Genomic DNA, 24,695 nt, shown 5'->3' on the forward strand with positions numbered 1-24,695 from the left:
AGGAGGAACAGAGCTGCCCTGCCTGTCGAGGGCTGGATGTGGAGGCGGGTGACAGGCAGCGTGTGGTGCTTGGTACTGAGAAGGAGGTGACAGAGTGGGGCGCAGGGGTAGCTGTGGGGGTCAGTTCCAGGTTGGAAGGCAGCTCGGGGCCAGGCACTTGCTGAGTGGTGTGCAATGAGCGGGTGAGACGGCGTGGACCCGGGTGTGAGGGATGGGTGTGTGTAGGCAGCCTTGCTCCATGGACAGGACGCAGGACACGGGGCTGGTGCAGCCGGAAGCCGTGCCCTTGCCTCGGGTGCGTGTGGCGGGGCCAGCCCAGTGGGGTGACCATTAACTCCCAGCCGTTTGGCCCTGGGCCAGTGAGATGGACTTTGGCCCGAAGCAGCCACGTTTCTATGGAGTTCGACTTCCTGGGTCCTGTGACCTGACTTTACAAATAGAACAAAACCCCACCTTTCTGGAAGGCCCGGGGGAAGCCGTTCACTCCCGTCTCACCCCCAGCTCCTTCTCTAGACGTGAGTCTGGTGTCCTTAGTCTGGTATTGTGGCCTTCTTGCTCTTGGGGGATCTCCTCAGTCAGACACCCTGCCTGCCAGCCTCCATCCTCTTTCTCCCAAAATGGAATGAGGAAGCTGGCCTTGGAGCCAGATGACCTCGGCCCTGCCCTCCCGGAGGCGTGACCGTGAACGAGTCACTTTCCTCCCGGGGCCTCGGCTGCCTGCTCTGTGAATGGGGAGGAGTTCTTCCTTCACCTGGGTCTGGAGATTAAGAGTCTTGAGGAACTTGTGCTATTAGACACACTGGAGGCGGATGACAGACTTCCTTGCCCTCGACCACCTGCTCCAGTGAGCCTGGTGTCAGGGACCCAGAGTTGGTCCTGCCCAGAAGCCCCACCTCCTGTGGGCTCTCTGGTCCGATTCAGTCCCACCCAAGGCAGCTGCCTCGGCCCACACCTTCCTCCTCCTCCTCCCAGCTCCAGTGTTTCTTGGTTCTTTACCATTTAATAAACATTTGCTGGGCGCCTCCCTCAGGGAACTAACTGGGGAGATAAGAAGAGATAAGAGACTGGAGGAGAGGGCCTATGACTCAGGGGGAATCCCAAGGGGATGGATGGGTAGATGGAGGGGGGCTTCCCCTTTCCTCAGGCCCAAGGCCTTAGTTCCGCGCTTCTCCTCCCTGTGGGGTAGACCCTGCCATGTCCCCCCGTGCTCTGCCTTCCCCAATCTCTGGGGATAAGCCTCAGGTCCTTTGGAATCAAGAAGGGGAACCAATCGGGGTCCCACAAACAGACGTCAGTTTTGGGACCTCCCAGATTCTCGCAGGGTGGCCTGGCGGTCTCAGCCCTGCGTCTGGGGCTCAGACTCACACCAGCAGCTGGAGAAGACCCCGCTCCCCGGCTGCGCTGAGCAGTAGGCTGCTTCATGACATGAGATGAGCAGTTTGTGCTGAGTCCAGCCACCTGGGCCTCTGCCCTGCCTGGGAACGACCCCTCCTGGGCACATGTGGGGTGGCCTTTGAGGAGGGGGTTGCCATAGGAGGTGGGGGTGGGGTGCATAGGCTGGGGAGGCGGCCTGTGGCAGAGGTGACAGGGCACAGCTGGAACCCCTGCCCCGTTTTCTATCCCAGGCAGAGGTCCCGCTTTCTTCCTGGGCCTCAGGTTCCCCGGGTGTCTAATCGATTCCGGCTGTGATCTTAGATTCCAGGAGGGAGGTGACGGGGGTGAAGGTGGATGGACGATGAGAAGGGGTGAGGGCAGAGGGGCTGAAGGTGCCCTGGACCTGCTGACTAGCTGCCCCTCTCCTTCTACACCAGGCCTGGGAACCTGAAGTTCCAGTTCAGGGAGGGGGTGGTTATGGACTGTGACCTGAGTCCTGTGGAGGTGGTCTAATAGGCTGGGAGGGACCGAGAGGTGACCACAGGAGCAGGGGGCCGGGCCCCAGAGAGAGGGCCATTGACCACAGAGGAGCCGTCATCCCAGCTCTAGAGGTGGCCTGGCCCAGAACCTGCCAAGCCCTGTCCCTGACACTGGTGGTGGGCAGAGCCAGGCCTGGGTCCTGCCCTGGAGCTTGCAGGCTGGTGGGGGAGACTCCAAGGTGAACCTCAGTGTGGGCAGCGATGGGAGGGAGCGCAGGTGGCTGATGTTGTCAGAAGCGGCATCTGTCCCCAGGCTGTGGCCAGACCCCGTCTTGGGGGGATTAGGAGTTTCCATTCCATTCCCCTCTGGAGCCCTCCCTGCTCTGCCAGCGTCACCACCTCCAGGCAGTCTCCTCTGATCTCTCCCCGTGTTCCTGCTCTCACTGCTGGGCTCACGTGGAGGGCTACCCTCAGACTTCTCCTCCTCCAGGGCTCTGCCTGTGGACTGGGGATTTTCTGACTGGCTCTGTGCTCTGTGTCTAGCTGATGGCCCAGGACAGGTCGGAGGACAAACATGGGTCTTGAGAAGTCAGGCCCTATAGTGACAAGGGTGAGGGTCTGTGCTGCCCCTGACCCCTTGGTCTTATTGCCATATAGCAAGTCCCCCACACTGGGCTAAGGACAGGTGCAGGGGGATGGGGAAGGGACAGTGGCTTTGTCACTCACAAGTCCTGGTCCAGATGGAGGCTCCGGAGCTAACTGGACTGGAGTCTCAGTTCATCTCTTCCGCCATGGCCTTTCACAAATGACTTAATCTCTGTGCCTTGGTTTCCTCATCTGTAAGTTGGAGATGTTAACCATACCTATCTCACAGGGTTGTTCTGCAAGCTAGGCACACAGCTGGTGCCCAGTCATTGCAGCTGTTTCTAATTGTTCCGTTCAGGGTGTCCCAAGGTGGCCCCAGGTACCTCCAACTTCTAGTGGTTTCTCTGTCTTAAGCTGGCAGACCCACGCCTCTCCTGGTATTGGGAACACACCCTAGACCACCTCCTCCTCTCTGCTCCCTCCCGGACAGGAGGGTTTGCCCCCGGCCTATGCTCCCTCACAGTGAGTCAGGGCAAGGCTGAGACTGGAACCAGGACTCCTGACCCCCCAAGCTCAGTCTCTCCCAGCAGCCAGAGCCCTGTTCTGGGGCGGGAGGGCCAGGCAGGGGGTGGCTAGACCCGCCCACAGGCTGCCTTGGAGGTGCGGCTTAGTGGGGAGGAGAGCTCTGTCCCAGGGGCTAGGCTTGTCTCATCTGTCCACTTGCCCCGTGACCCTGCACGTCACCGCCTGCTGCCGGACCTTGGCATCCTCGTCTGTGGAATGGGTGATCCTGTCTCTGGGCAGGGCCCAACAGGGGGAGGGGTGCCTTGGAGATCACTTCCTGGGATGCCAGGCAGCAGCTGTCTCTTCCCATGGTGGGGATATGACTGGTTCCTCCAGGTATGAAGCCTCCCTCCACACTTGTCCTGCTGACCCCAGGGAGGCAGATGCTGAGTCATGGCTTCCTCTGGCTAGGCTCAGCATGCTGGGCTGGGCCTGGGAGATAAGACAAGGAGGGCTTCCCGAGAGCTCACTGTGTTTCCAGACTCACTGGGGTTCCGTGACCTGGGTCAGTGTTACTCAGACCTGTGGCATCCCACAGTCCATGGTCGGTCCGTACTCTGGGGGAGCTGCCTTGCAGCTTGGCCCTGGGTCACCCTGAAATCCCATCTGGAGTGCTCATGTCCTCAGTCCGGCCCTGCCAAACTCTTCATTTTCCCAGGCAGAGGTGGCAACAGAAGTCCTGAACACCTTAGTGAGAGCTGATAGCTCTTTGCCCCATGTTCCCCTGCCTCAACCCACTCCAGTATTCTTGCCTGGAGAATTTCATGGACAGTGGAGCATGGTGGGCTACAGTCCATGGAGACACAAAGAGACACGACTGAGTGACTAACACTTTCACTTTCACTTTCCCCCTGCCTCTGTGACCTGTGGAGTCCTTACAAAGCCCTGCAAGCATAATAGTCTGCTTCCTTTTGCACAGGGCAGGAAACGGAGGCTCAGAGAGATTGAGCCATTGGCCCAAAATTGCACAGCAGGAATTTGAAATCTGTCTTCCTGACTCTGCTACCCTCTGCTGGCTACTTGTGGTAGGACCTCAATAGCTCTGTGAATACTGAACTGGTTTAGGAGCAGCCACTGAAGTGAAAGCAGGCTTGTGCTATGTGGCTGGGGCATGTTGTTCAACCTGTCTGGGCCTCAGTTTCCTCATCGGTAAAATGAGCACAGTGCCCACCTCTCAGGACCATGCGTGGTGAGGATAGATCACGGTGCCAGCAGGGAGGAAGGCATGCCTCAGTGTTTACCTCCCCCACCCCCTATTGTGGCACCTCCCCATCTCCCCTTGGAGAGCAAGCAGTGGAGTGAAGAGGCTGATAGGTGAGGAGGAGGGGTCTGGGGAGGCACTCTGGGAACTCTGGGTATATCTGCTCAGTTCTGCTTGGCTTTGGCTTGCTGTGTGCCCTTGAAAATCACTGCTTCTCTCTGAACCTCCATTCCTCATCCATAAAATGGAATAGCAATGCCACATTTATACGCGGTATCTACAAGAGTCAAATTCATAGAGTCAGAAAATACATTGGTAGATGCCCCAGGGGCCAGGTGGTGGGATGGAGAGGGGGGATGGGGAGTTAAGTGTTTAACGAGACTAGAGTTTCAGTTTAGGAAGGTGAAAAATCTGGGAGATGGATGATAGTGAAAGTTGCCCAGCAGTGTGAATGTATTTAATGCCACTGAACAGTTAAATATTGTTAAAATGCTATGTTTTATATTGTGTGACTTTTACCACAATAAAAAAAACATTAAAAAAGAAATAAAATGAAAACAAAACAAAGGCCACACTGCGTGGGTGGGGTGAATGTCAGACGAGAGTCTGAGGATGTGCCCACATGGGCTCTGGCATGGTCGTCTGTCTCCCCGCTTCCCCCCGCCCTTTGCACTCATCATGTGTCATTTTGGTGTGTTTCTGCCCTGTACCTCGCCCCACCTGGTGATGCTGGGCCCCCGAGAGCTGGCAGGGATGGGCCCATAGGGCTGCTGGTGCTGGCGGATGATGGACACTAGTCCTTGCTGGTCAGGGAAGACAGCAGGGGGCAGGAGGAAGGTGGTGGCCCTGCTCCAGGCCCCCGACATCCTTCCACAGCATTTGCTCATCACCCAGACTCTGGCAGAGGAACAGAGCCAGGGGAGGGGAGAGGGGCTTTCAGAGCAGCCCTGGGGGAAGCTGGGTTTGGAGAGACTTGACCCAGGGCCCCAGTTGTCCAGGGCAGGCCAGCAGATCTCCCACGCAGACACTGAGGTCTCCTCTCGGCTTCTCCGCAGGACATCTGCGAGGACCCCCGCCTCTTTGTGGACGGCATCAGCTCCCACGACCTGCACCAGGGCCAGGTGGGCAACTGCTGGTTTGTGGCGGCCTGTTCATCCCTCGCTTCCCGCGAGTCACTGTGGCAAAAGGTGAGGCCTGGGTAGGGTGGGGTTGCTGGGGAGACTTAGCCAGCTTGGTGCCCTCACAACCAGATGGGGGAGGTGGGGCCTGAATGAGTAGGTGAGACTTGATGACAACCTGAGCGGGGTGGGATGATGCCGGGGCTCCCCAATATTGGCTGAACCTCAGAATTGCCTTCCCCTCCCCCGCCACTCAGGGGTGGGTGCTGGGAACGTATAGCTCCCAGTTCTGACACATCTCCTTGTGACTCTTGGGGGGCCCACAGTGTCCCTGCAGCCACTTGGCAGAATAGGCACCTATGAAATGTGGGAACTGTCTGAATCATGTGTCGTGTGGAGCCTCCACTACCTGGAGCTCAGGAGACCCCTGTCAGGACCTGCTGTGTACCTTGGCCAGTCCTTGTCCTTCTCAGGGCCTCACTCTTCTCACTTGTTCAGCGGGAGTGATGCAGACAATCCCGTGTCGTGATTCATGGTTCCAAGCAGCCGATGTTCTGGACCAGGATGATCGGGTTTTCGGGTGCAAAGAATGGGCTCAAGATCCCGACACTTCGCCCTCTTGTGGATGCATTTGGTGGTGCAGCTCTTAAATCCAACAGCGTTCCCTCCAGGGAAGGTGGGGAGGCTGGGAGGCTGGAGCTGTGATTGCTAAAGAATCATTGACAGGGACTGCCTCCTGGGTTCCCACGCCAGCAAATACAAGTCATTGCCCATTTCTCATTCTTATCCTTCCTGCTTTTTCTGTAGAGCAGGGCTTAAGAGCACCGGGCACCTGAGTCTTCTGGGCTCAGGTGGAAGTCCCAGCCTCGCCATTTCGTAGCTTTATAATTAACCTCAGGTTACTCATCCAAAAAGTCGGGGTATCATAGTAGCTCCCTCTCGGGCAGCTGTGAGGGTGGAACGAGGTACTGTCCTTAAAGGGCCTTGCATAGTGCGGTGCTGGGAGTGGTGCCTGTGGGAGCCAGTGCTGTGATAATTCAGATTCCCATCATGGGTGCAAGCAGGGTGCAAGGAGCAGGTGTTTGTGTTCGTCCCACATCGTCCCTCAGCCTTCAGAGGGCGCCGTGTCCTCGCCCTAGGCTGGGACTGTCGTAGGCGTCCTGTTGTCATGTCTTCTGAACAGGGGTGTGACCTCTCAAAGCCACCCTGAGCGGGCATGCCTGGGACCTGGCCCCAGTGGTCCTGTGGGATACGGGAAGTTTTTTGCCCTAGGGCCCTTGGCAGAGGCCGCTACTGAGACCTGTTGACATGGGCGGTCAGGGGGCATCCGAGCTGGAAGGGCCTCTGAGAGCCTCATGGCCCAGAGAGGGTGGGGGCCCGGGGCTGTTCTCTGGGGGGAGAGTTGCCCTCCCTCTACCCCTCCAGGCTCCAGCCCCCTGCTCTGAACCCAGAACAAGGTGCACAGCCTCCAAGCTAGGTAGGGCTCAGTCTGGGGCTGGCGGTGGCGCTTGGGAACCCGTGGGGCTGGCCCCATACCTTCCCCTTGCCCTGTAATTGCCTGTTTATCTTTGATCTCCCCTCTTGAGGTGAGCTCCCCAGGGGCAGAGCTCGTCTAACTTATATCTTCTCTCTGAGCCCAGCAGGAGCCTGGCACAGAGCGGGCTCAAGAAAGTTTTGAGAACCCAGCCCTTCCCCAGACTGTTGGACCTCATGGCTGACAAGCAGCCCCGCAGCGGGCCTTGCTGTCTCGGCTTCCTGGGGGCCTGCAGTGGGGCCGGAGCCTGGTCCCCTGTGTCCTTCCCGGGGAATGGGCTGTCTGGTTATTTGTAGAGAGAAGCCCCAGCTCGCTATGGGCCATGCTCTGGGCCTGGCCCCTGGTGAAGCTCCCCACCTAGTAAGCGGAAAAAGGGGCCCTGGACCCACAGGCAAGAGGCTTGTCATTGATGCTGTGTGACCGCGGGCAGGCCTGTGTTTATCTCTGGGCTGCAGGTTCTTCCTGCAGGGTGTTTCAGGGCACCCACCTGGCTGGTCTGGAGGCTTCGGGGGTGGAATCTCCACGAGCTTGGGTCCCTGGGAGGTTGGGGCAGGGCGGGCCGCACCAGACTAATTGCGCTCTGCCTTCTGGTGCTGCTGTGGTGACAGCCCCTGGGTCCTGGCAGGAGGCACGAGGCCCTGGGGAGCTCATTACTGTTTCTTGCGTCCCGCCCTGTCCCTGCTGACTGGGCCCTGTTTGTTGTCACCCCTCACTTGCTGGGTCGGTTGCCCTGCAGGGCCTCCCCTGCCCCGCCCTGTTTTCTTCATGGAATGGGGTGGGGTGCACCCCTGCTACCTCTCCCGCCTCACACTCTGGGGGTGCTGAGCCTCAGACGCAGGCACATCACGCCCTTGACACACATGCCCCCTCCTCCAGGAAGCCACCCCTTTACCTCTCGTATTGGACAGAGCCTGGGGCCAACAGGCACAGGATTTGAACCAGCCAAACCTGGGTTTGATTTTGGTTGGGTTTCTTGCTAGTTGTGTGACCTGGGGCGGGTCACATTCCTGCCTGTGACCTCTGTGTAAACCTGATCTTTCCAGTCCCCAGGGTGGTGGTGGGGTTAAAGGAACTCATGGGGTGGCAATGGGGGTAAGCCTATGGCATGTAGTGGCAACCTGTGTGCATTAAATGCCCACCCCATCTGGCGCCCTTCCTCTGGGCTCCCATCTGTTTCTCTGTTCTGCTGGACGCATCTTGACAGCAGCAGCCCCCACCCCATGGGATTCTTAGTGGGGGCATTATTGCCTCCGCGACATGACTGTGTGTTCCCTGAGGGCAGGGCAGTGGACTTCAGGTGACCAGGTTTTGTGGACCAGAAGTCAGGATGGGAGAGGAGAGTGGGGCATTTGCCATCAGCCTGGCCTGGCCCACGCCAGGTGAGTTCACCTCCCCGGGAGCCTGGCTGGGGCGCAGGGGCAGCTTTGATCCCTTTGCTGAGCCGTAGGGTGCCTGGGCCCAGGAGGAGTCAGCTGCCTCCCTGGCCGAAGTAGAGCAGGAGGAGAAACTCAGTGGGGTGCCTGGGTGTCTGAGAGTGAGTGGTGGGAGCTGGGCATCCTGGGCCAGGGCCTGCGGGAGGCACCTGGTGGCAGGGTTGAGCAGTCTTTAGTGCTGTGCTAAGTCACTTCAGCCGTGTCCGACTGTGCAACCCCATGGACTGTAGCCCGCCGGGCTCCTCTGTCCATGAGATTCTCCAGGCACGCATGCTGGAGTGGGTTGCCATGCCCTCTTCCAGGGGATCTTCCCGACCCAGAGATGGAACCTGCGTCTCTTATAGTTCCTGCATTGGCAGGCAGGTTCTTTACCACGAGTGCCACCTGGGAAGCCCGAGCAGTCTTTTGGTTCCATTTAAAAATGTTTTCCCTCCCACCCCTGCACTGCTATCTGAGCAATTCCTGTCCTTTAGCATATGGCAGTTCATTCACCACACGGAAACTGAGCACCAACTCTGCCTGTACCATTGTGGGTACCAGGGACAGGTACCAATTTGCCAGCAAATTTGGAAAACTCAGTAGGTGCCACAGGACTGGAAGAAGTCAATTTTCACTCCAGTCCCAAGGAAGGGCAATGCCAAAGAATGTTCAAACTACCACACAGTTGCATTCATTTCACATGCTAGCAAAGTAACGCTCAAAATTCTCCAAGCTAGGCTTCAACAGTATGTGGACCAAGAACTTCCAGATGTTCAAGCTGGATTTAGAAAAGGGAGAGGAACCAGAGATCAAATAGCTAACATTCATTGGATCATAGAAAAAGCAAGAGAATTTCAGAAAAACATCTATTTATGCTCCATTGACTACACTAAAGCTTTTGACTGTGTGGATCACAACAAACTGGAAAATTCTTCAAGAGATGGGAATACCAGACCACCTTACCTGCCTCCTGAGAAATCTGTATGCAGGTCAAGAAGCAACAGTTAGAACCAGACATGGAACAATGAACTGGTTCAAAATTGGGAAAGGAATACAACAAAACTGTATATTTTCACCCTGCTTATTTAACTTATATGCAGAGTACATCATGTGAACTGCCGGGCTGGATGAAGCACAAGCTGGAATCAAGATTGCTGAGAGAAATATCAACAATCTCAGATATGCAGATGACACTACCCTTATGGCAGAAAGTAAAGAAGAACTAAAGAGCCTCTTGATGAAAGTGAAAGAGGAGTGAAAAAGCTGGTTTAAAAACTCAACATTCAAAAAATGAAGATCATAGCATCTAGTCTCATCGCTTCATGGCAAATAGATGGGGAAACAATGGAAATAGTGAGAGATTTTATTTTCTTGGGCTCCAAAATCACTGCAAATGGTGACAGCAGCCATGAAATTAAAAGACGCTTGCTGCTTGGAAGAAAAGCTGTGAGCAACCTAGACAGCATATTGAAAAGCAGAGACATTACTTTGCCAACAAAGGTCCGTCTAGTCAAAGCTATGGTTTTTCCAGTAGTCATGTGAGAATTGGACCATAAAAAAGGCTGAGCGCTGAAGAATCGATACTTTTGAACTGTGGTGTTGGAGGAGACTCTTGAGAGTCCGTCCCTTGGACTGCAAGGAGATCCAACCAGTCCATCCTAAAGGAAATCAGTCCTGAATGTTCATTGGAAGGACTGATGCTGAAGCTGAAACTCCAATACTTCGGCCACCTGATGTGAAGAACTGACTCATTTGAAAAGATCCTGATGCTGGGAAAGACTGGAGGTGGGAGGAGAAGTGGCCGACAGAGGATGAGATGGTTGGATGGCATCACTGACTCGATGGACATGAGTTTGAGCAAGCTCCAGGAGATGGTGAGGGACAATCAGGCCTGGTGTGCTGCAGTCCATGGTGTCGCAAAGAGTTGGACATGACTGAGTGACTAAACAGCAAAATGCTTGTGGTCCACTAGGGGCCTCCCCGGTGCCTTAGTGGTGAAGAATTTGCCTATAATTCAGGAGACCCAGGCTCGATCGCTGGGTTGGGAAGATCCCCTGGAAGAGGACATGGCAACCCAGGCCAGAATTCTTGCCTGGAGAATCCCATGGACAGAGGAACCTGGAGGACTACAGTCTATGGTGTCGCAGTGAGTCAGACACAATTAAAGCGACTGAACACACATGTGGTCCACTAGACCCTTGATTGTTCTCAAGGGTCTTTGGCCTGTGCTTCTGTCCTGTCTCTGTGTGTGGCATGTCATGGCAGTTTCCCTTCTCCCTCACCCCACCCCCAACTACACTCACATACTCCATTTCTTACGTTTGCCCACATACAATAGCGGAGCTCCTGGTTCCCCCTCAGGTACTGAGCATATAAACATTTCTCAGATTCTTCCACAGCCTTAAGTCTCCTGGGGGAAACTGAGGCTTGATACAGGTGTAATAAGTGGTGGGATTTTAGTAGAGGAGATTTCTGGGCATGCGGTTGCCATGCAGTGCAGGGCTGAGGCAGGGCCAGCAGGCAGGAATCATCTGGGTCAGTGATTCTCCCATCCAAGTACTAACCAGGCCTGACTCTGCTTAGCTTCCGAGATCGGATGAGATCAGGTGCATTCAGGGTGGTATGGCTGTAGACTGGGTCAGTGATTCTCAGAACACAGTTCCTGGACTAGCAGCAGCAGCAGCATCACCTGGGATGAAACACAGATTCTCAGGCCTCATCAGAGACAGATTAAATCTGAAAGTCTGGGGTGGGGCCCAGCAAACTGTGTTTTAAGTCCTGCAGGTGACTGTGATGCTCCCCAAAGTTTGAGAACATGAGTCTAGGTGAGAGACCCCTAGCTGGGCTGGGGAGGAGAAGGCCTTGGCAATTGGGTGTGGAGGGGTAAAGGTAAGGCTGTGTTGAGGAGGGCTTCGAGGTTTGGCTTAGTGAAGTGAAAAGTGTGAAAGTATTAGTTGCTCAGTTGTGTCTCTCTTTGTGATCCCACGGACTGTAGCCCACCAGGCTCCTCTGTCCATGCAATTCTCCAGGCAAGGATACTGGAATGGGTTGCCAAATCTCAAATTGGTGGGCCCCTCTGGTACTTGTTCCCCACCCCCCACCCCCCGACTCCTGCCAGGGGTTCTTCAGCCCCTCCCCACCGTGAGCACTGGCCCCCCACCTCTGGCCCTCTTACTGCCTGTAAGCAATGCTCCCTCTTCACAACAAGTCAGCTCCCGGCCCATCCGTGGTAGCCAGGGCGGTTGCCACAGCAATTGACATCAGCAGTTGGTCCCCGAGGAGCCTGCCGCTGTCCTGCCTGCCTGCCTGCAGCGCCTCCGTTACCATTTCTGCGACGAGCAGAGGACATGGCATTGGGGATCCCGCCCTCCTAGGCACCCCGTTTGGAAGACTGGGTGGGGCAGGGAAGAGCCAGTGGCGAAGGGGGCGGGGCAAGGGGAGGGTCAGTAGGGGAGGCGGGGCCCCTCTTTGGTGGCCTCTTGCCTCGGCGGTGAGCCCCAGTCCACTCAGCTCCCAGACGTTGGAGGCGGCATCAGCAGCAGCAGCAAGTGGGCCATGGCGGAGGACGAGCCGAAGCCTTCGCAGCTCAGTATGCCTTTAGTCCTGGACCGGGACCTGACCAAGCAGATGCGGCTGCGCGTGGAGAGCCTGAAGCAGCGCGGGCAGAAGCGCCAGGATGGCGAGAAGCTGCTGCGGCCGGCCGAGTCCGTGTACCGCATTGACTTCATCCAGCAGCACAGGCTGCAGTTTGAGCGCTGGGACGTCGTGCTGGACCAGCCGGGCAAGGTCACCATCACGGGCACCTCCCAGAACTGGACGCCCGACCTCACCAACCTCATGACGCGGCAGCTGCTCGACCCCGCTGCCATCTTCTGGCGCAAGGAGGACTCGGAGGCCATGGACTGGAATGAGGCCGACGCCCTGGAGTTCGGGGAGCGCCTGTCCGACCTGGCCAAGATCCGCAAGGTCATGTACTTCCTCATCACCTTCAGCGAGGGCCTCGAGCCCGCCAACCTCAAGGCTTCCGTGGTCTTTAACCAGCTCTGATAGAAGCAGCTGGTTGCCACCCCCTCCCCTTGCCCACTTGCCTGCTCCATGCACCTTCCCCCACCCAGGTGTGTGTTTGGGGACATTGTCTTCTAGCTACTGGCCTGTACTTGCTTGGCCGGACCGAGCCTGCGTCCTTCCTCCTCTCCTTTCCCTGGTGCTGAAGCTCCCCGCTCATGGGAGGAAGATGCAAACTCTTTGTAGTCTAGAAGCTAAGCTGGCTGCCACTGCTTCTGCTGTAGACCGTGGTGGCCTGGTCCGGGCCAGTGTGGGAAGATGAGAAGCCATGGGAGATTGCCTTCTGTCTGCTCCATCGCTGGGAGAAACTGAGAGAGACCAAGATAGAATCAGCAACAGGCAGAGAGAGACATAACTAAAGAACCAGCCTTCCGGCTTCCTCCAGAGACAGAGAGGCAGAGACGACAGAGCAGCCTCCTTGGAGAGTCTGGCAAACAGGCATTTGCTGCCCTCCTGGCCACAAAGCCTTTCCCTGGAGTCCGTGTCCGGACGTGAACACCCAGCCCGAGAACCCAGGAAGGCGCTTCTCTGGGTACCTTGTGTGGTCCCACGACACCTTACTCTTAACACATCCGGCCGGGGTGCCGTGGGGGCTGATTTGGGCATGGGGAGTGGCTGGCATGCTGGGGGCTGTGCAGACCAACTCTTGTTCTTCTAAGAATGACTTCAGGAGGGGAGAAGTGAGGGGGGACATCTGTCTATCTATACATATACATGTATGTCAAGAGGGATCATGCTATGTTCATTTGGATATATTCTGTACCTGCCCTGTGAACAAGTTTGACTTTAGATGATCTATCATATAGTCACCCAGCAGGTTGCCTGATGGCCTTTAGCAGGAGCTTGATCAGGGTGGCACTGGGGACGGGGTGCTTCTGAGCTGGGAGAGGTTCATGCAGTGAAGTGGGGAGCAGTATAGTAAGCAGATTTCCCTCTGCCGGGGTGGGGGGAGCTGGATAGACGGGTCCAGAGCCCTGGAGCTGGAGGCATTAGCATCTCTGGGGCTTGCTGGGACGTCGGGCTCTTCCTGGGTGACTGTTGGAAGATGGTGAGCACATCGTCCCGGTGTGGCATCTTTGGTGGAGGCAAAGGGTGGGGATGGACATGGCCTGGGATAGCAGTTGTGACAGCTGATGGTCAGAAATGGGCTGGGGGTGGCAGCGTGGTGTGATGGTGGAACACTGGCCTCAGAGGTTGCTGGGCGCAACCCACTCCCCAGAGAGGGAAACTGAGGCACAGTTGCCAGCAGATTCAGTTCCAGCCCCCACACCTCACTCCCCTTCACACTACACAGGCCCAGAGTTCTGGCATCAGCCAAGGGCGCTTCAGGAGGTATCTCCAGGCCAGCCCTTTTTTTTTGGTCAGGGATGTGCCTGTGATAGTTTGCTCAAGAGGCAGAGCTGTCGAGAGGTTGGAGGGCCCTGGGAACAGAGGCAGTGAGAGATGGAGGGTGAGAGCCAACCCCAGTGATCGGCGCTGCTGGTAGGGCAGGCAAGTGGAAGCAGCTGGAGTAGGATTCTTCACTGGAAAGTTTGATGTGATGTGAGCAATGGTCCGTCCTAACTCAAGGCTCAGGGGTCTATTCCGGGACATGCCAGGATTCCTGCGTGCTCTCTGCTGACTCTGAGAGAGCCTGGAGGCCAGACCCCGGCAGATGGCCGAGCCCTTCTGTCTTTGCTTGACCTCTCCCCGCAGCTCTGGGGACCCTCTTGGTGCAGCCTGCTTGTACCCCCACCACGTCTGCCCCACGCAGGCGTGAGTGCCTCTGCCGTGGCTACTGTGCGTCCCCAATAAAGCCTGTGTGCCCCGCCTCGTGGTGTGCGTTCTCTCGTCAGGAGCCACCCCCTCCCTGGGCCCTCTCCACAGTCCTGCCCTCTCCTCCTCCCGCTGCTTTCAGGGACGAGTCCCCGAGCAGGCAGGTGACTGGCCCAAGATCAGATGTCAGGATGGACTTTGAAACCAGGTGCCCTGACACCCAGCCAGGAACCAACACCCCTGACAGTTTTTTCTCCAGTGGTTCCCAGACCAGCCTACGTGTAAGGCCTCAGGGAGGCAGGGGGCGCCGAGAGGGGATGGGGAGAACTCACCAAGTCAGGCTCCATCTTGAGTCTCCCTCCCTTGCAGGGTGGCTGGGCAGGGGGCAGACGGGCCAGGAGAGTGGCTCAGGGGTAGGTAGGGTCAGGCCTGTGCCCAGGTTTCATCTGGCCTGGGTCACTAATTTGCTGCCTGTCCTCAGGCAGGCCTTGCCTCTCCCCCAGCCTCAGACTTTCTGAAGGGAACAGCCTGCTTCTGTGAAGCCCTTGCATTCCTGCCCCTCCTGACCAGATAAGGCCCATGTCACCATGACGCCTTAGTGCCCCAACTGAGCCCGCCCCTCAGTGTTTGGACAGTGACAACAGAAGCCCAGGGAGGAAGCTGCCTGCCTGAAGTCACAGCGGATGTGGAGGGCCGGGGAGGGTGTATATGTGAACCAAGCTCTGGATCTGTGGACCTTTGACCCCTTGACACTGGCCCCCTGGAATGGGCAGGGGCGATGCCGCCATCCCACTGGAGGGCTCAGGCCCCGGGCGAGGCTGGTTTCTCCCCAGAGACAAGGTCAGGCCTCGCTTCAGAGGCCACTCTTCGGGTTTTGCTTCAGAACAACCCCCAGGCAGGTCTTGCAGCCCCGTCTTCCTCCACCCCAGAGCCCTGCCCAGAGCAGCCGCTGCTGCCCTGATTCTCTTCCCCAAGCCCCACCGTCCGGCCACAGCCTCCATCCACTCCTGAAGATGCTTCTGGGAGGTGTGTGTATGTGTGGCGGGGAGGGGGAACCAAGAGAGGAAGCCAACCCTCCCGGCCCCGGAGGGCAGCAGTAGAAGGCCTGGTTTTGCTTCCGAGACTGGGCTGGGAGGAGGGCAGGGAGTGTGAAGTGAGGACACGCTTTCCAAGGAGCCCGTGAGAAACCCCCAGCAGCAGACCTGCCGTTTCCTGAGCTCGTGCCTCCCGCTGAGCCAGGGTAAGGCAGTGTGAGGGGCCCTGCCCCCAGCCCCCACCTCTGTGACTCCAGGAGACCATTTTTGAGTCTGTTTTCTCATCTGCCATTCTGTGGGAGCTTATAATGCTTCCTCCCGTGTAGGGTCGTTGTGAAGAAGAAATGAGTTAGCGAAGTGCTGAGCTTCCTGAGTGGCACACGGGCTTCCTCTCTGGGTCTGCGCATTGTAAATACTTTCTCAGTCACTGCAGACACGGGGTCCCACTTTTCACAGTGATTCTGAGAGGAGAGTGAGAGGAACATGTTTACTGAGGAAGAGCGCGCGGTGCCGAGAGGTGAGGTGCATTGCCGGAGGCAGCACAGCAGCCGACAGCGCAGTGAGGTGGAGGCACGGGCAGGGTCCAGGCCTGCTCTGGTTGGAGAGAGTGGGCTTGTGGAGTGGAGTCTCTTCACGTCACCGGGCTCAGAAGGGCCCAGTGGAGGGGACCTCCAGCCCTCCAGTCTAGCCTGGGAGCCCTGCGGGAGGGGGCCGCCCAGGGCTCTGTCTGAGTATCTGGCTGGGCCCACTCTTGTGAACAGGGATCCCCAGCGCCCCCTGCTGGTGTATCAGCTCCCTGCTCTCTGGGTGGTGAGCCACGGGGCTCTCCTCCCAAGGGGGTAGGGATGGGGGTTACCCATCTTCCTGGCCTCTTCTTGTCATGGCGTCTGAAACTCAGGAGTTTGAGACTCTTGAAATCAGAAGCTGAGAACTGAGAAACTTCAGATGCTCAGAAGAACCAGGGGCTCGTTCGTTTTGAGGCCTGTGGCTCACCTCACCCGAGTTGGGTAATGAATGCAGGAAACCCACCGTGGTTGGGGTTGCAGGCAGAAATCTGTAGGGTGTTCCCTCTCTGCCACAGGAGCAGACACACACACGCGCGCACACACACTTGCACAGAAGCACACTGATGCACATACTGACTTTCACATACACATGCATGCTTCTGTGTACACACACATGGGTGTTCACTCACTGGCCCAGAGTCCAGCAGGATTTGAACCCAGCCACTTGGGTCTGGGTGGGAGTCCCTCAGGGAAAGCCCCAATAAGGAAAAGGGGAGGAGTCCAGGTGCCAGGCAAGGGGCACTGGGGCACACCCATCGGGGAGGCTTTGACGTTTCTGGGTGATTCTGCAGTGGGTGGCTGAATGGGTGTGCATGCTGAGTCGCTTCAGTAGTTTCTGACTCTTTGCGATCCTGTGGACTGTAGCCCCACTAGGCTCCTCCGTCCATGGGATTCTCCAGACAGAAATCCTGGAGTGGATTGCTGTGCCCTCCTCCAGGGGATCTTTCCGACCCAGGGGTCGAACCCATGTCTCTTATGTCTCTTGGATTGGCAGGAGGATTATTTACCATTAAGGCCACCTATGTGTGAGGTTGCTTGCAATCCCACTGAGTTCTTGCCTCACTGCCTCGTCAGCCCAAGGAGGTAGCTCAGCCCTTTCAGGCCTTGTTTTTCCCATCTGCCCAGTGGGCTGTTGCCAAGGTTTTCCTTTCTCCTCTTGGGAGGGAGGTTGACCAGGTTACCCCAAGGTTGCACACATCATGTACCCCACACACCAGCAGGGATGACCCCTCATGTGTGCACAGCCCTCCACAGTTGATACATTTTAGTGCTTATAGACAGTCTTGGAAGGAGAGTAGGTAGATGTGGACTCCTTGGGAGATACAGTGTTAGATAGAACTGAAGGAGTGTTCCAGGGAAGAGAAAGTCAGGGGCTTGTAAAGGCAAAAGCCATAAGATTGTTAAAGGAAGTATTTGTTCTCAAGGGCCAGACTGTCACGAGTTGTTTTAGGGTAAAGGATCCAATAAATATCTTGAGTTTCTGGAACACTGGGCAGACATTCTGGATGGCTGCATTAAAAGAAGAAGTGGTCAAAGTTCAGATTCCATGTGGGCAGAGGCATGCATAAGTCACACTTGCTCAGTGACCTCCCAGCCCCATTTTAGAGCACTCTCTTAGGAAAACCAACTCCATTTCCTTTTTTCTTTCGTACCACTAGCGTGCACAAACTCCCCAGCTGGCCAGGGTCTCGCTGCGGCCAGCACTTGCAGATTTTCCTCCTGGGAAGATAGCCAGCTGTGGAGCTGGGCCTGGCCACGTGGGAAGGAGCTTGGAGGAGGGGCTGCCTGCCGGTGCCCAAGGAGAAGGTGGGGTCAGGAGGCCCCTGCCAGCTGCTGCTCTGCTGGCCCCTGAGGGATGTGGTCTGGGGTGTAGCCAGCAGAGGGAGCCACCTGTTCCAGGCTGAGGTGTCCTGAATCTATACCCCGGAATCTACATCCCAGGGTGTAGATTCCTGTGGGGCCTGAGGGAGGCAATGTTCAGGGGTGAAGCTGAGAGCTGCCTGCAGGGCTTTGAATGCTGGGCCAGGGAGCTGGTGTCCATGGCGCTGGAGCTTTTCAGCTGTAGACACTCGAGAGCAGGGAGACAGCCTAGTGAGCCCCTGTGTCCGTCGCTCCATTTCAGCAATTGCTAACTCGTGGTTGATCTTTGTTTCCTCCGCAGACCTCTCTCCCCTAGTGTGTTAGTAGCTCAGTTGTGTCTGACTCTTTGTGACCCCATGGACTATAGCCCGTCAGGCTCCTCTGTCCATGGAATTCTCCAGACAAGAAAACTGGAGTGGGTTGCCATTCCCTGCTCCACGAAATCTTCCCGACCCAGAGATTGAACCTGGTCTCCTGCATTGCAGGTGGATTCTTTACCGTCTGAGCCACCACAACCCTCTCTCCTGAGGCAGCATATCATTTCCTCTGTAAATATTTCTGGATGCATCTCTGAAAGATAAGGACTTGTTCGAAACAAAGCAAAAACCCATAATCTGTAACGTAGCTGAAATAATTTTACAGTAATTCCTTACCACCATCAAATATCCGGCAAAAGTTCTGATTTCCAGTTTGTGTCATAAATGGTTGCATGGATGTTTTACAGTTTGAATCAAATCCAAACAAAGGTCCATTACTTCAGTCTGGTGGTTCTCCTTCATCTTGTCATGTTTTTTTCCCTTGCGATTTATTTGCTGAAGACATCTCACTTATCCTGTGGAGTTTCCAGCCATCTAGATTTTGCAGGCTATGTTTTCAGGGTGTTGACTAATGTTTGTACTCTGCATTTCCTGTGAGGTGGGACTTACCTCTGGGGGCATGATAAGGTTCAGGCACAATGTTTTTGGCTCAACTGCTTCATGAGTGAAGTTCTCTCAGGAGGTACATCATCTCTGGTTGTCTCTCTCTTCTGTGACATGGAAACCATCCACATTCCTAAGTGGAGGTTAGAAGCCATGATTGCCTAAATCCATCATTTGTCAGTGGTTGCAAGAGAGTAGGAGGGTGATATTCTTAATTTCTTCCTCTTTTCTTAGCTGGTTCATCACCAGATAAAGGCCTCCCTTCATCTTTAAAACACTGTTGGTTATAGTGGTTACTTTATAACACTGTATAGAAAAGTCAGGATTTTTTTTTCCCCTTTCACTTTCTAGTTTCAAAAAAATCAGTTGATTCCTTGCCACCCTCTACTAGTGACTAATTATTTGTTTGTGTTAGTATCATCATGATCTCATGAATTTGAACATATTGGATGTGTTTTCACTCATCACAGTCATTGTCCTTATGGCTGCTCAGCTTGGCCCGTCTATGGCTAGTAGGAGCTTCTTCAGATTGGTCCTTAATATTTTGATTACCTCCTTGATTTCTTGCATGACCGGATGTAGTCTAGAGCAGCGGTCCCCAATTTTTTTGGCACCAGGGATCTGTTTCGTGGAAGACAATTGTTCCATGGATGGGGTGGAGGGGAGATGGTTACAGGGTGATTCAGGTTCATTACAGCAGGGTTCTCGCTCCTGTGAGAATCTAATGCCGCCCCTGATCTGACAGGAGGCGGAGTTCACAGGTGGTAATGCAAGCTATGGATGTTCACGTGCTTAATCACTCAGTCGTGTCTGACTTTGTGACCCCAGGGACTGCAGCCCACTAGCCTGCTCTGTCCATGGAAATTTTCTTCCAAGCAAGAATACTGGAGTAGGTTGCCATTTCATCCTCCAGGGATCTTCCCCACTCAGGGATAGAACCCGCATCTCCTGCATTGCAGGTGGATTCTTTACTGCTGAGCCATCAGGGAGGCCTTCATGGGTGGCTCGTCAATACAGATGGACACTTCACTCGCGGGCCTGCCACTCCTGATGTGTGGCCTGGTTCATGATAGGCCATGGCACTGGTCCATGGTCAGGGAGTTAGGACCCCTGGTCTAGAGGGTGTTTGGTTCGTATGCCTGTGGCAGCTCACCTTCCTCTCACTCGGTATCCTGGCTGGCAGAGGGAGGGGCTGCGGGGTGAGGAGGCTGGCCTGGGGGTCAAGGGCTGTGATGTGGGAAGGAAATTGAAGCCCACAGGGATCCCTGACTCTGCATCACAGGCCCTGGAGCCTCATTAGCTGCCTCTTGAGTCACAGAGAGTTCAGAGCCAAGCCCTGGGTTTGCCTAATGATCCTCTTGTGGCCCCAGTGATAACTCTCAGCTCTTCCTACCTCCCCCCACCCCATCCCATGCAGTCCAGAGCTTTCAGAGTGGGGAGGAGTGGAGGAGGGTGCAGTGGCTGGGCCGGTGTTCCCAGCTTATGGCTCCCCATTGCTCTGGGCCCCTGCATGGACCCCATTTTTGATACACTTTTCTGTCCTGAAATCAAGTGTGAGGAAGCATGCCAGGGATTGGGACAGAGGCCAGCCTAGGAGTTTTCATTGAGAAGGGACGCAGAGGTGACTGCAAAGGGACCAGCTTGTCTCGAGTCCCTGCTGGGTTCTGGACACTGTTTCAGGCTCTGAAGCCCTGAGTGTGAATCCTGCCTGTGCCCGTGGGTGGCCTCTGCCTGCGCCTTCCTGCTCCGCCCCTCAGAAGACTGCCCGAGTGTTCTGGGCACCGTGGCCCTTAGCAGAGCTCCATTGGTGGCTGGGGCACCTCTCACTGTGCTAAGCAGTTTCATTTTCTTGGTCTCAAGTGTCCCACTAGGGAGTGTTTCTCTTTGCTGACATCCCTGTTGATGGTAAGAGGCGTGTAAACAAAAGCATCCTTAATGAGGGTGGGGGTTGGGAATAGATTTTGGCCTCCATCTCTGTGTTCAGGCTGGTCTGTGTCTTGGGGTTTACAGCCTCCTGATACATCTCAGGCTTCTCAGCTCGGATGCCCACGTGCCCACTTCCATACCTGGGAGTGATTTTCTTCTAGAAGGAACTTCTTATAGTCTTGATGGGGTTTGGCTCTTCTGGGTCCTGTGTTCAGAAGGGCCAGCAGATCCCCTTGACTCAGCAGGGTGAGGTGTTTCCCTGCCTTCCACTTCCTGCTGCCCCAGGTTGCCTCTGTTTGTCTGCATCTGCTCAGGAGGGGTCAGCTCTCAGGACAGCTGCTCAGAAGCTGCTGCTGGCCCTCCAGGGTCGGGTCCACCTCTTCCTTTTCTCCATGGCCCGCCATCCGTGTCAGCCTCAGCACTTGCCTGCATGCCTGCCTTTCCTTCTAGACTGGGAGCCTGCCAAGGGCAGGGACCATGTCTGAATCACCTGGGTCCTTGGTGCCAGCATCCCTCTGGGTGCAGAGTGGTGCACACTGATACAGAACTCAGTATTTGGAAACAGACAGACCTGGGTTGAATCCTGGCTTCAAACCCAGTTCTGCTTGCCTCCAAAGGATGTGTATATTTTCTAGTTACGTGACCCTGGACAAGTTGCTTGCCCTTCTGAGCCTTGATTTTCTCATCTGTAAAGTAAGGATGGTTATAATAGTCATCTGTTCATGGGGTGGTTGTGTGAATTCAACTGAGATACTCCATGGAGGTCAGAGATTTGGTAAACTCCATGGATTATTTATGGAGTTCTAAGATGCTACATAAATAATATTATTAAGAGTCCCAGTGAATGCCTTTGGACTTATACATTCAGTTACCACATTTATTGGGCTTCCCTTGTAGCACAGCTGGTAAATAATCCACCTGCAATGCAGGAGACCTGGGTTTGATCCCTGGGTGGGGAAGATCCCCTGGAGAAGGGAAAGGCTACCCACTCCAGTATTCTGGCCTGGAGAATTCCATGGACTGTATAGTCCATGGGGTCGCAAAGAGTCGGACACGACTGAGCAACTTTCACTTCATCACATTTATTAAGGACCCTCTCTGGGCCAGGTGCTGGATGGATAGCAGTGACCAAGACTGACATGTCTCTGCCTGACTAAGGTAGGTGACATTCCAGTGACAGTATCAGCACCGAACACAACATCACACACTTGTGTAATTATAACTGGGGAAGGTGTCTCAGAGGAGAAGTGCCAGGGGCCATGAGATAGATAGACAGGTGTGCTGGCCTAGTCTGAAGAGTCAAGGAGGGCTTCCTGGAGGAGGAGGTCCCTAAAGGACCAGTGAGAGTCAGCTGGAGGAAGAGCAGGTGCAGAGTTTCTAACCAAAGCCTGGAGCAGGGCACACTGGGTGGAGACTGGGGTGGATGAGGGTAGAGAAATGAGCCTGGGGAGGTGGGGGCAGGGACAGCACATTAAGGGTTTGGACCGTATTTTCCAGGGAAGTGACCTGAGCAGACAGCTCTCTCTGCTGCTGTGCGGTGCAGGGGTGGGTGTGGCTACTGATGCTGTTATCATGTCCTGGGGTGAGGAGATGGAGGACTGGGCCAGGGCGGTGCCAAGGGATGGAGAGGAGGAGATGGATTTTCAAAGAATGTGGGTGCTCAGATTGGATGGAAAAAGGGAAAGACGGGAGGCCAGTGTGACTGCCGGCTTCTGGCTCGGGCAGGACGCGAGGAGGGGGCTTCTAATGGTACCACTGACCAGGCAGGACTGGGATGAATGTGCTATATTTCCAAGGGGAGGATGCAGATGGAGGCATGAGGAAGGGAGGGGGAAACTCATAGAATCTTAGTATGACAGGGCCTCAGGGAGCCTCTAGCCCCTGCAAGGGTGGGGACACAGAGGCCCAGAGATAAGAAGGACTCGCATTGGTTCATGGCAGCCATGGGGAGTGAACCCAGTATTCCTTTCCATTTGATTCCCACTTCCTCAGGAAGCTGGCTGTGACCCTCATTGTGTCCCCATCCTGCCTCTCTCCCCATTCAGGTCATCCCAGACTGGAAGGAGCAGGAGTGGGACCCCGAGAAGCCCAATGCCTACGCGGGCATCTTCCACTTCCACTTCTGGCGCTTCGGGGAGTGGGTGGATGTGGTCATCGATGACCGGCTGCCCACGGTCAACAACCAGCTCATCTACTGCCACTCCAGCTCCCGCAATGAGTTCTGGTGTGCCCTCGTGGAGAAGGCCTATGCTAAGTAGGTGCCAGTGGTGGGTTGGTGGGCGGCCAGGCTGGGTGGCACTATTCATGGGCTCTGGGGGTCTTCCTCTCGCTGCAGTGCCACGCACAGAGAGGTGAGGGGCAGGTGCAGACACAGCAAGTTCGGAGCCCAGTACCCAGAGCACAGCTGGCGGAACCTTCGCCAGGTGCGGTGGAGGCCCGGACCGAAGGGCCCCTTGGCACCTGGTGCTGGGTCCTCATATGGTTACTCTCGCTTCTACCTGGGAACACGGAGGCCCAGGCAGGTGTCCTGCAGGTAGCGGGGGACAGAGCCAGCAGCTCCATTTCGGTCGATGGTTCTTTTCCAGAGATCCAAGTTGCCAAGCCCTCCTTGGAGGCCCTGTTGGGGCTGTGCTGTCTCCAAGCCAGGCTAGTCGAGGAGGCTGGGCCAAACCCCTGCCTTTCCTGCTCCCCGGGTCTCCCCCTCCTCCACCCATCTGTCTGTCCACCAGGCTGTCCAGCCATTCTAGCTTTGCTGAGCCCTCCTTCTGCTCTGTGCCAGGCCCTGTCTTGCCAGCATGGCCTTGAGCAAAGGTTTGCTGAGCTGTGGAAGGCTTTGGGGCAGAGTGACCTGTCCAGGCCCTGCAGGACAGGTGCAGGCCTGGGGCGCCCAGCGGGGTCAGAGACCAGTTGCTGGCTCTGTAGGAGCCTCTCCCTGGTTCCTCTTTCCAGACGCATTTGTCCCTCTCCTGGGACAGTGTGTGTGTGTGTGTGTAACTGTAAATGGAAAAACGAAAACTCCATCATCAAAGACAAACCCATTAAGGGAGCTTCCATTTTTATTTATTTATTTTTTTTTCCATTTTTAATCTTAAGAAAGCAAACCCGCCCCCTGGTGGTCACTTGGTCACTAGGGTCCTGGGTGCAGGCTCCTCTCCTCCCATTCTGGGAGACGCACTTAGTGAGTTGGTAGGCTTGCTCTCTTTTTTTTTTTTTTAAATAAAAGTTTTATTATTTTAAAAAAATATTTTAGAATTTTAAAAAATTGTCCAAAGTATAACATTGATCATTTTGACCATGTGTAAGTGTACAGTTCAGTGGCATCAGTTACAGTCACAATGCTCTGTACCCGTCATCACTGTCTGTAGCCAGTGTAGACAGTGATGGTTTTTCATCATCCTCAACATAAACTCTGTTACCGCTAAACAATAGCTCCCTTTTTATCCCTTCTCCCAACCCTGGGAACCTCCATTCTGCACTTTTGTTTCAGTGAATTTTCCTATTCCAGGTAGCTCATATAAGTGGAATATTTGTTCTCCTGTGTCTGCCTTATTTCAGTTAGCATAATGTTTTCTGGGTCCATCAATGTCGTAGCATATATCGAAATTCTGTTCCTCTTTATGGCTGAGTGGTATTCTGTTGTATGTGTGTGCTACGTTTTGTTTATGTTTGTCTGTTGATGGACACTTGGGTTGTTTCCACATGCTCAGCATTATGAATAATGTTGCTATGAACATTGTGTGCAAATATCTATTCGACTGTCTGCTTTAAGTTCTTTGGAATATATATGGGTTGGCTGAAAAGATCATCCAAGTTTTTCCATAATGTCTTACAGAAAAACCCGAATGAGTTTTTTGACCAATCCAGTATCTTGGCATGAATTCCTGAGTCATACTGTAGTTCTGTGTTTACATTAAAAAAATTTTTTTGTAGAGTATTTTTATTTATTTATTCATTTATTTTGGTTGTGCCATGCATCATGCAGGATCTTAGTGCCCTGACCAGGGTTTGAACCCATGGCCCCCGCATTGGGTGCGTGGAGTCTTAACCACTGCACCACCAGGAAAGTCCCTGTGTTTACACTTTTGAGTAACCACCAAGCTGTTTTCCACAGAGGGCTATACAATTTATACTTATTTGTTTGTTTTTTAATTTGTTTACTTTTAAAATTATGAAATGAATACATATCTGTTGCAGCAAATCCAGAAAATACAGAAAGCCATGCAGAGGATAATAAAACTCTCACATATTCCTACATAGTCTCCTAGGCCGCTGCTCTCCCCTTCCCACTTCTGGGCCATCTGG

At 54.9% G+C, this 24,695-nt stretch overlaps 2 protein-coding genes across 3 annotated transcripts in view; both read left to right on the top strand.

Moving 5' to 3' along the window:
- CAPN5 (calpain 5) overlaps positions 1-24,695 on the top strand; it is a 55,569-nt gene that overhangs the window by 18,081 nt on the left and 12,793 nt on the right. For both annotated transcript variants that reach the window (XM_061150959.1, XM_061150949.1), the window contains exons 3-4: positions 5,259-5,390; positions 22,439-22,647. In XM_061150959.1, the coding sequence (XP_061006942.1) occupies positions 5,259-5,390; positions 22,439-22,647 (341 nt within the window). The remainder of the gene's footprint in view (positions 1-5,258; positions 5,391-22,438; positions 22,648-24,695) is intronic.
- OMP (olfactory marker protein) lies at positions 9,491-17,607 on the top strand. Its single transcript, XM_061150971.1, has one exon. The coding sequence runs from the start codon at positions 11,823-11,825 to the stop codon at positions 12,312-12,314; it is 492 nt and encodes a 163-aa protein (XP_061006954.1). The 5' UTR covers positions 9,491-11,822; the 3' UTR covers positions 12,315-17,607.

This window comes from Dama dama, chromosome 1 (assembly GCF_033118175.1).
Source record: "Dama dama isolate Ldn47 chromosome 1, ASM3311817v1, whole genome shotgun sequence".
In the NCBI taxonomy this organism is placed as follows: domain Eukaryota; kingdom Metazoa; phylum Chordata; class Mammalia; order Artiodactyla; family Cervidae; genus Dama; species Dama dama.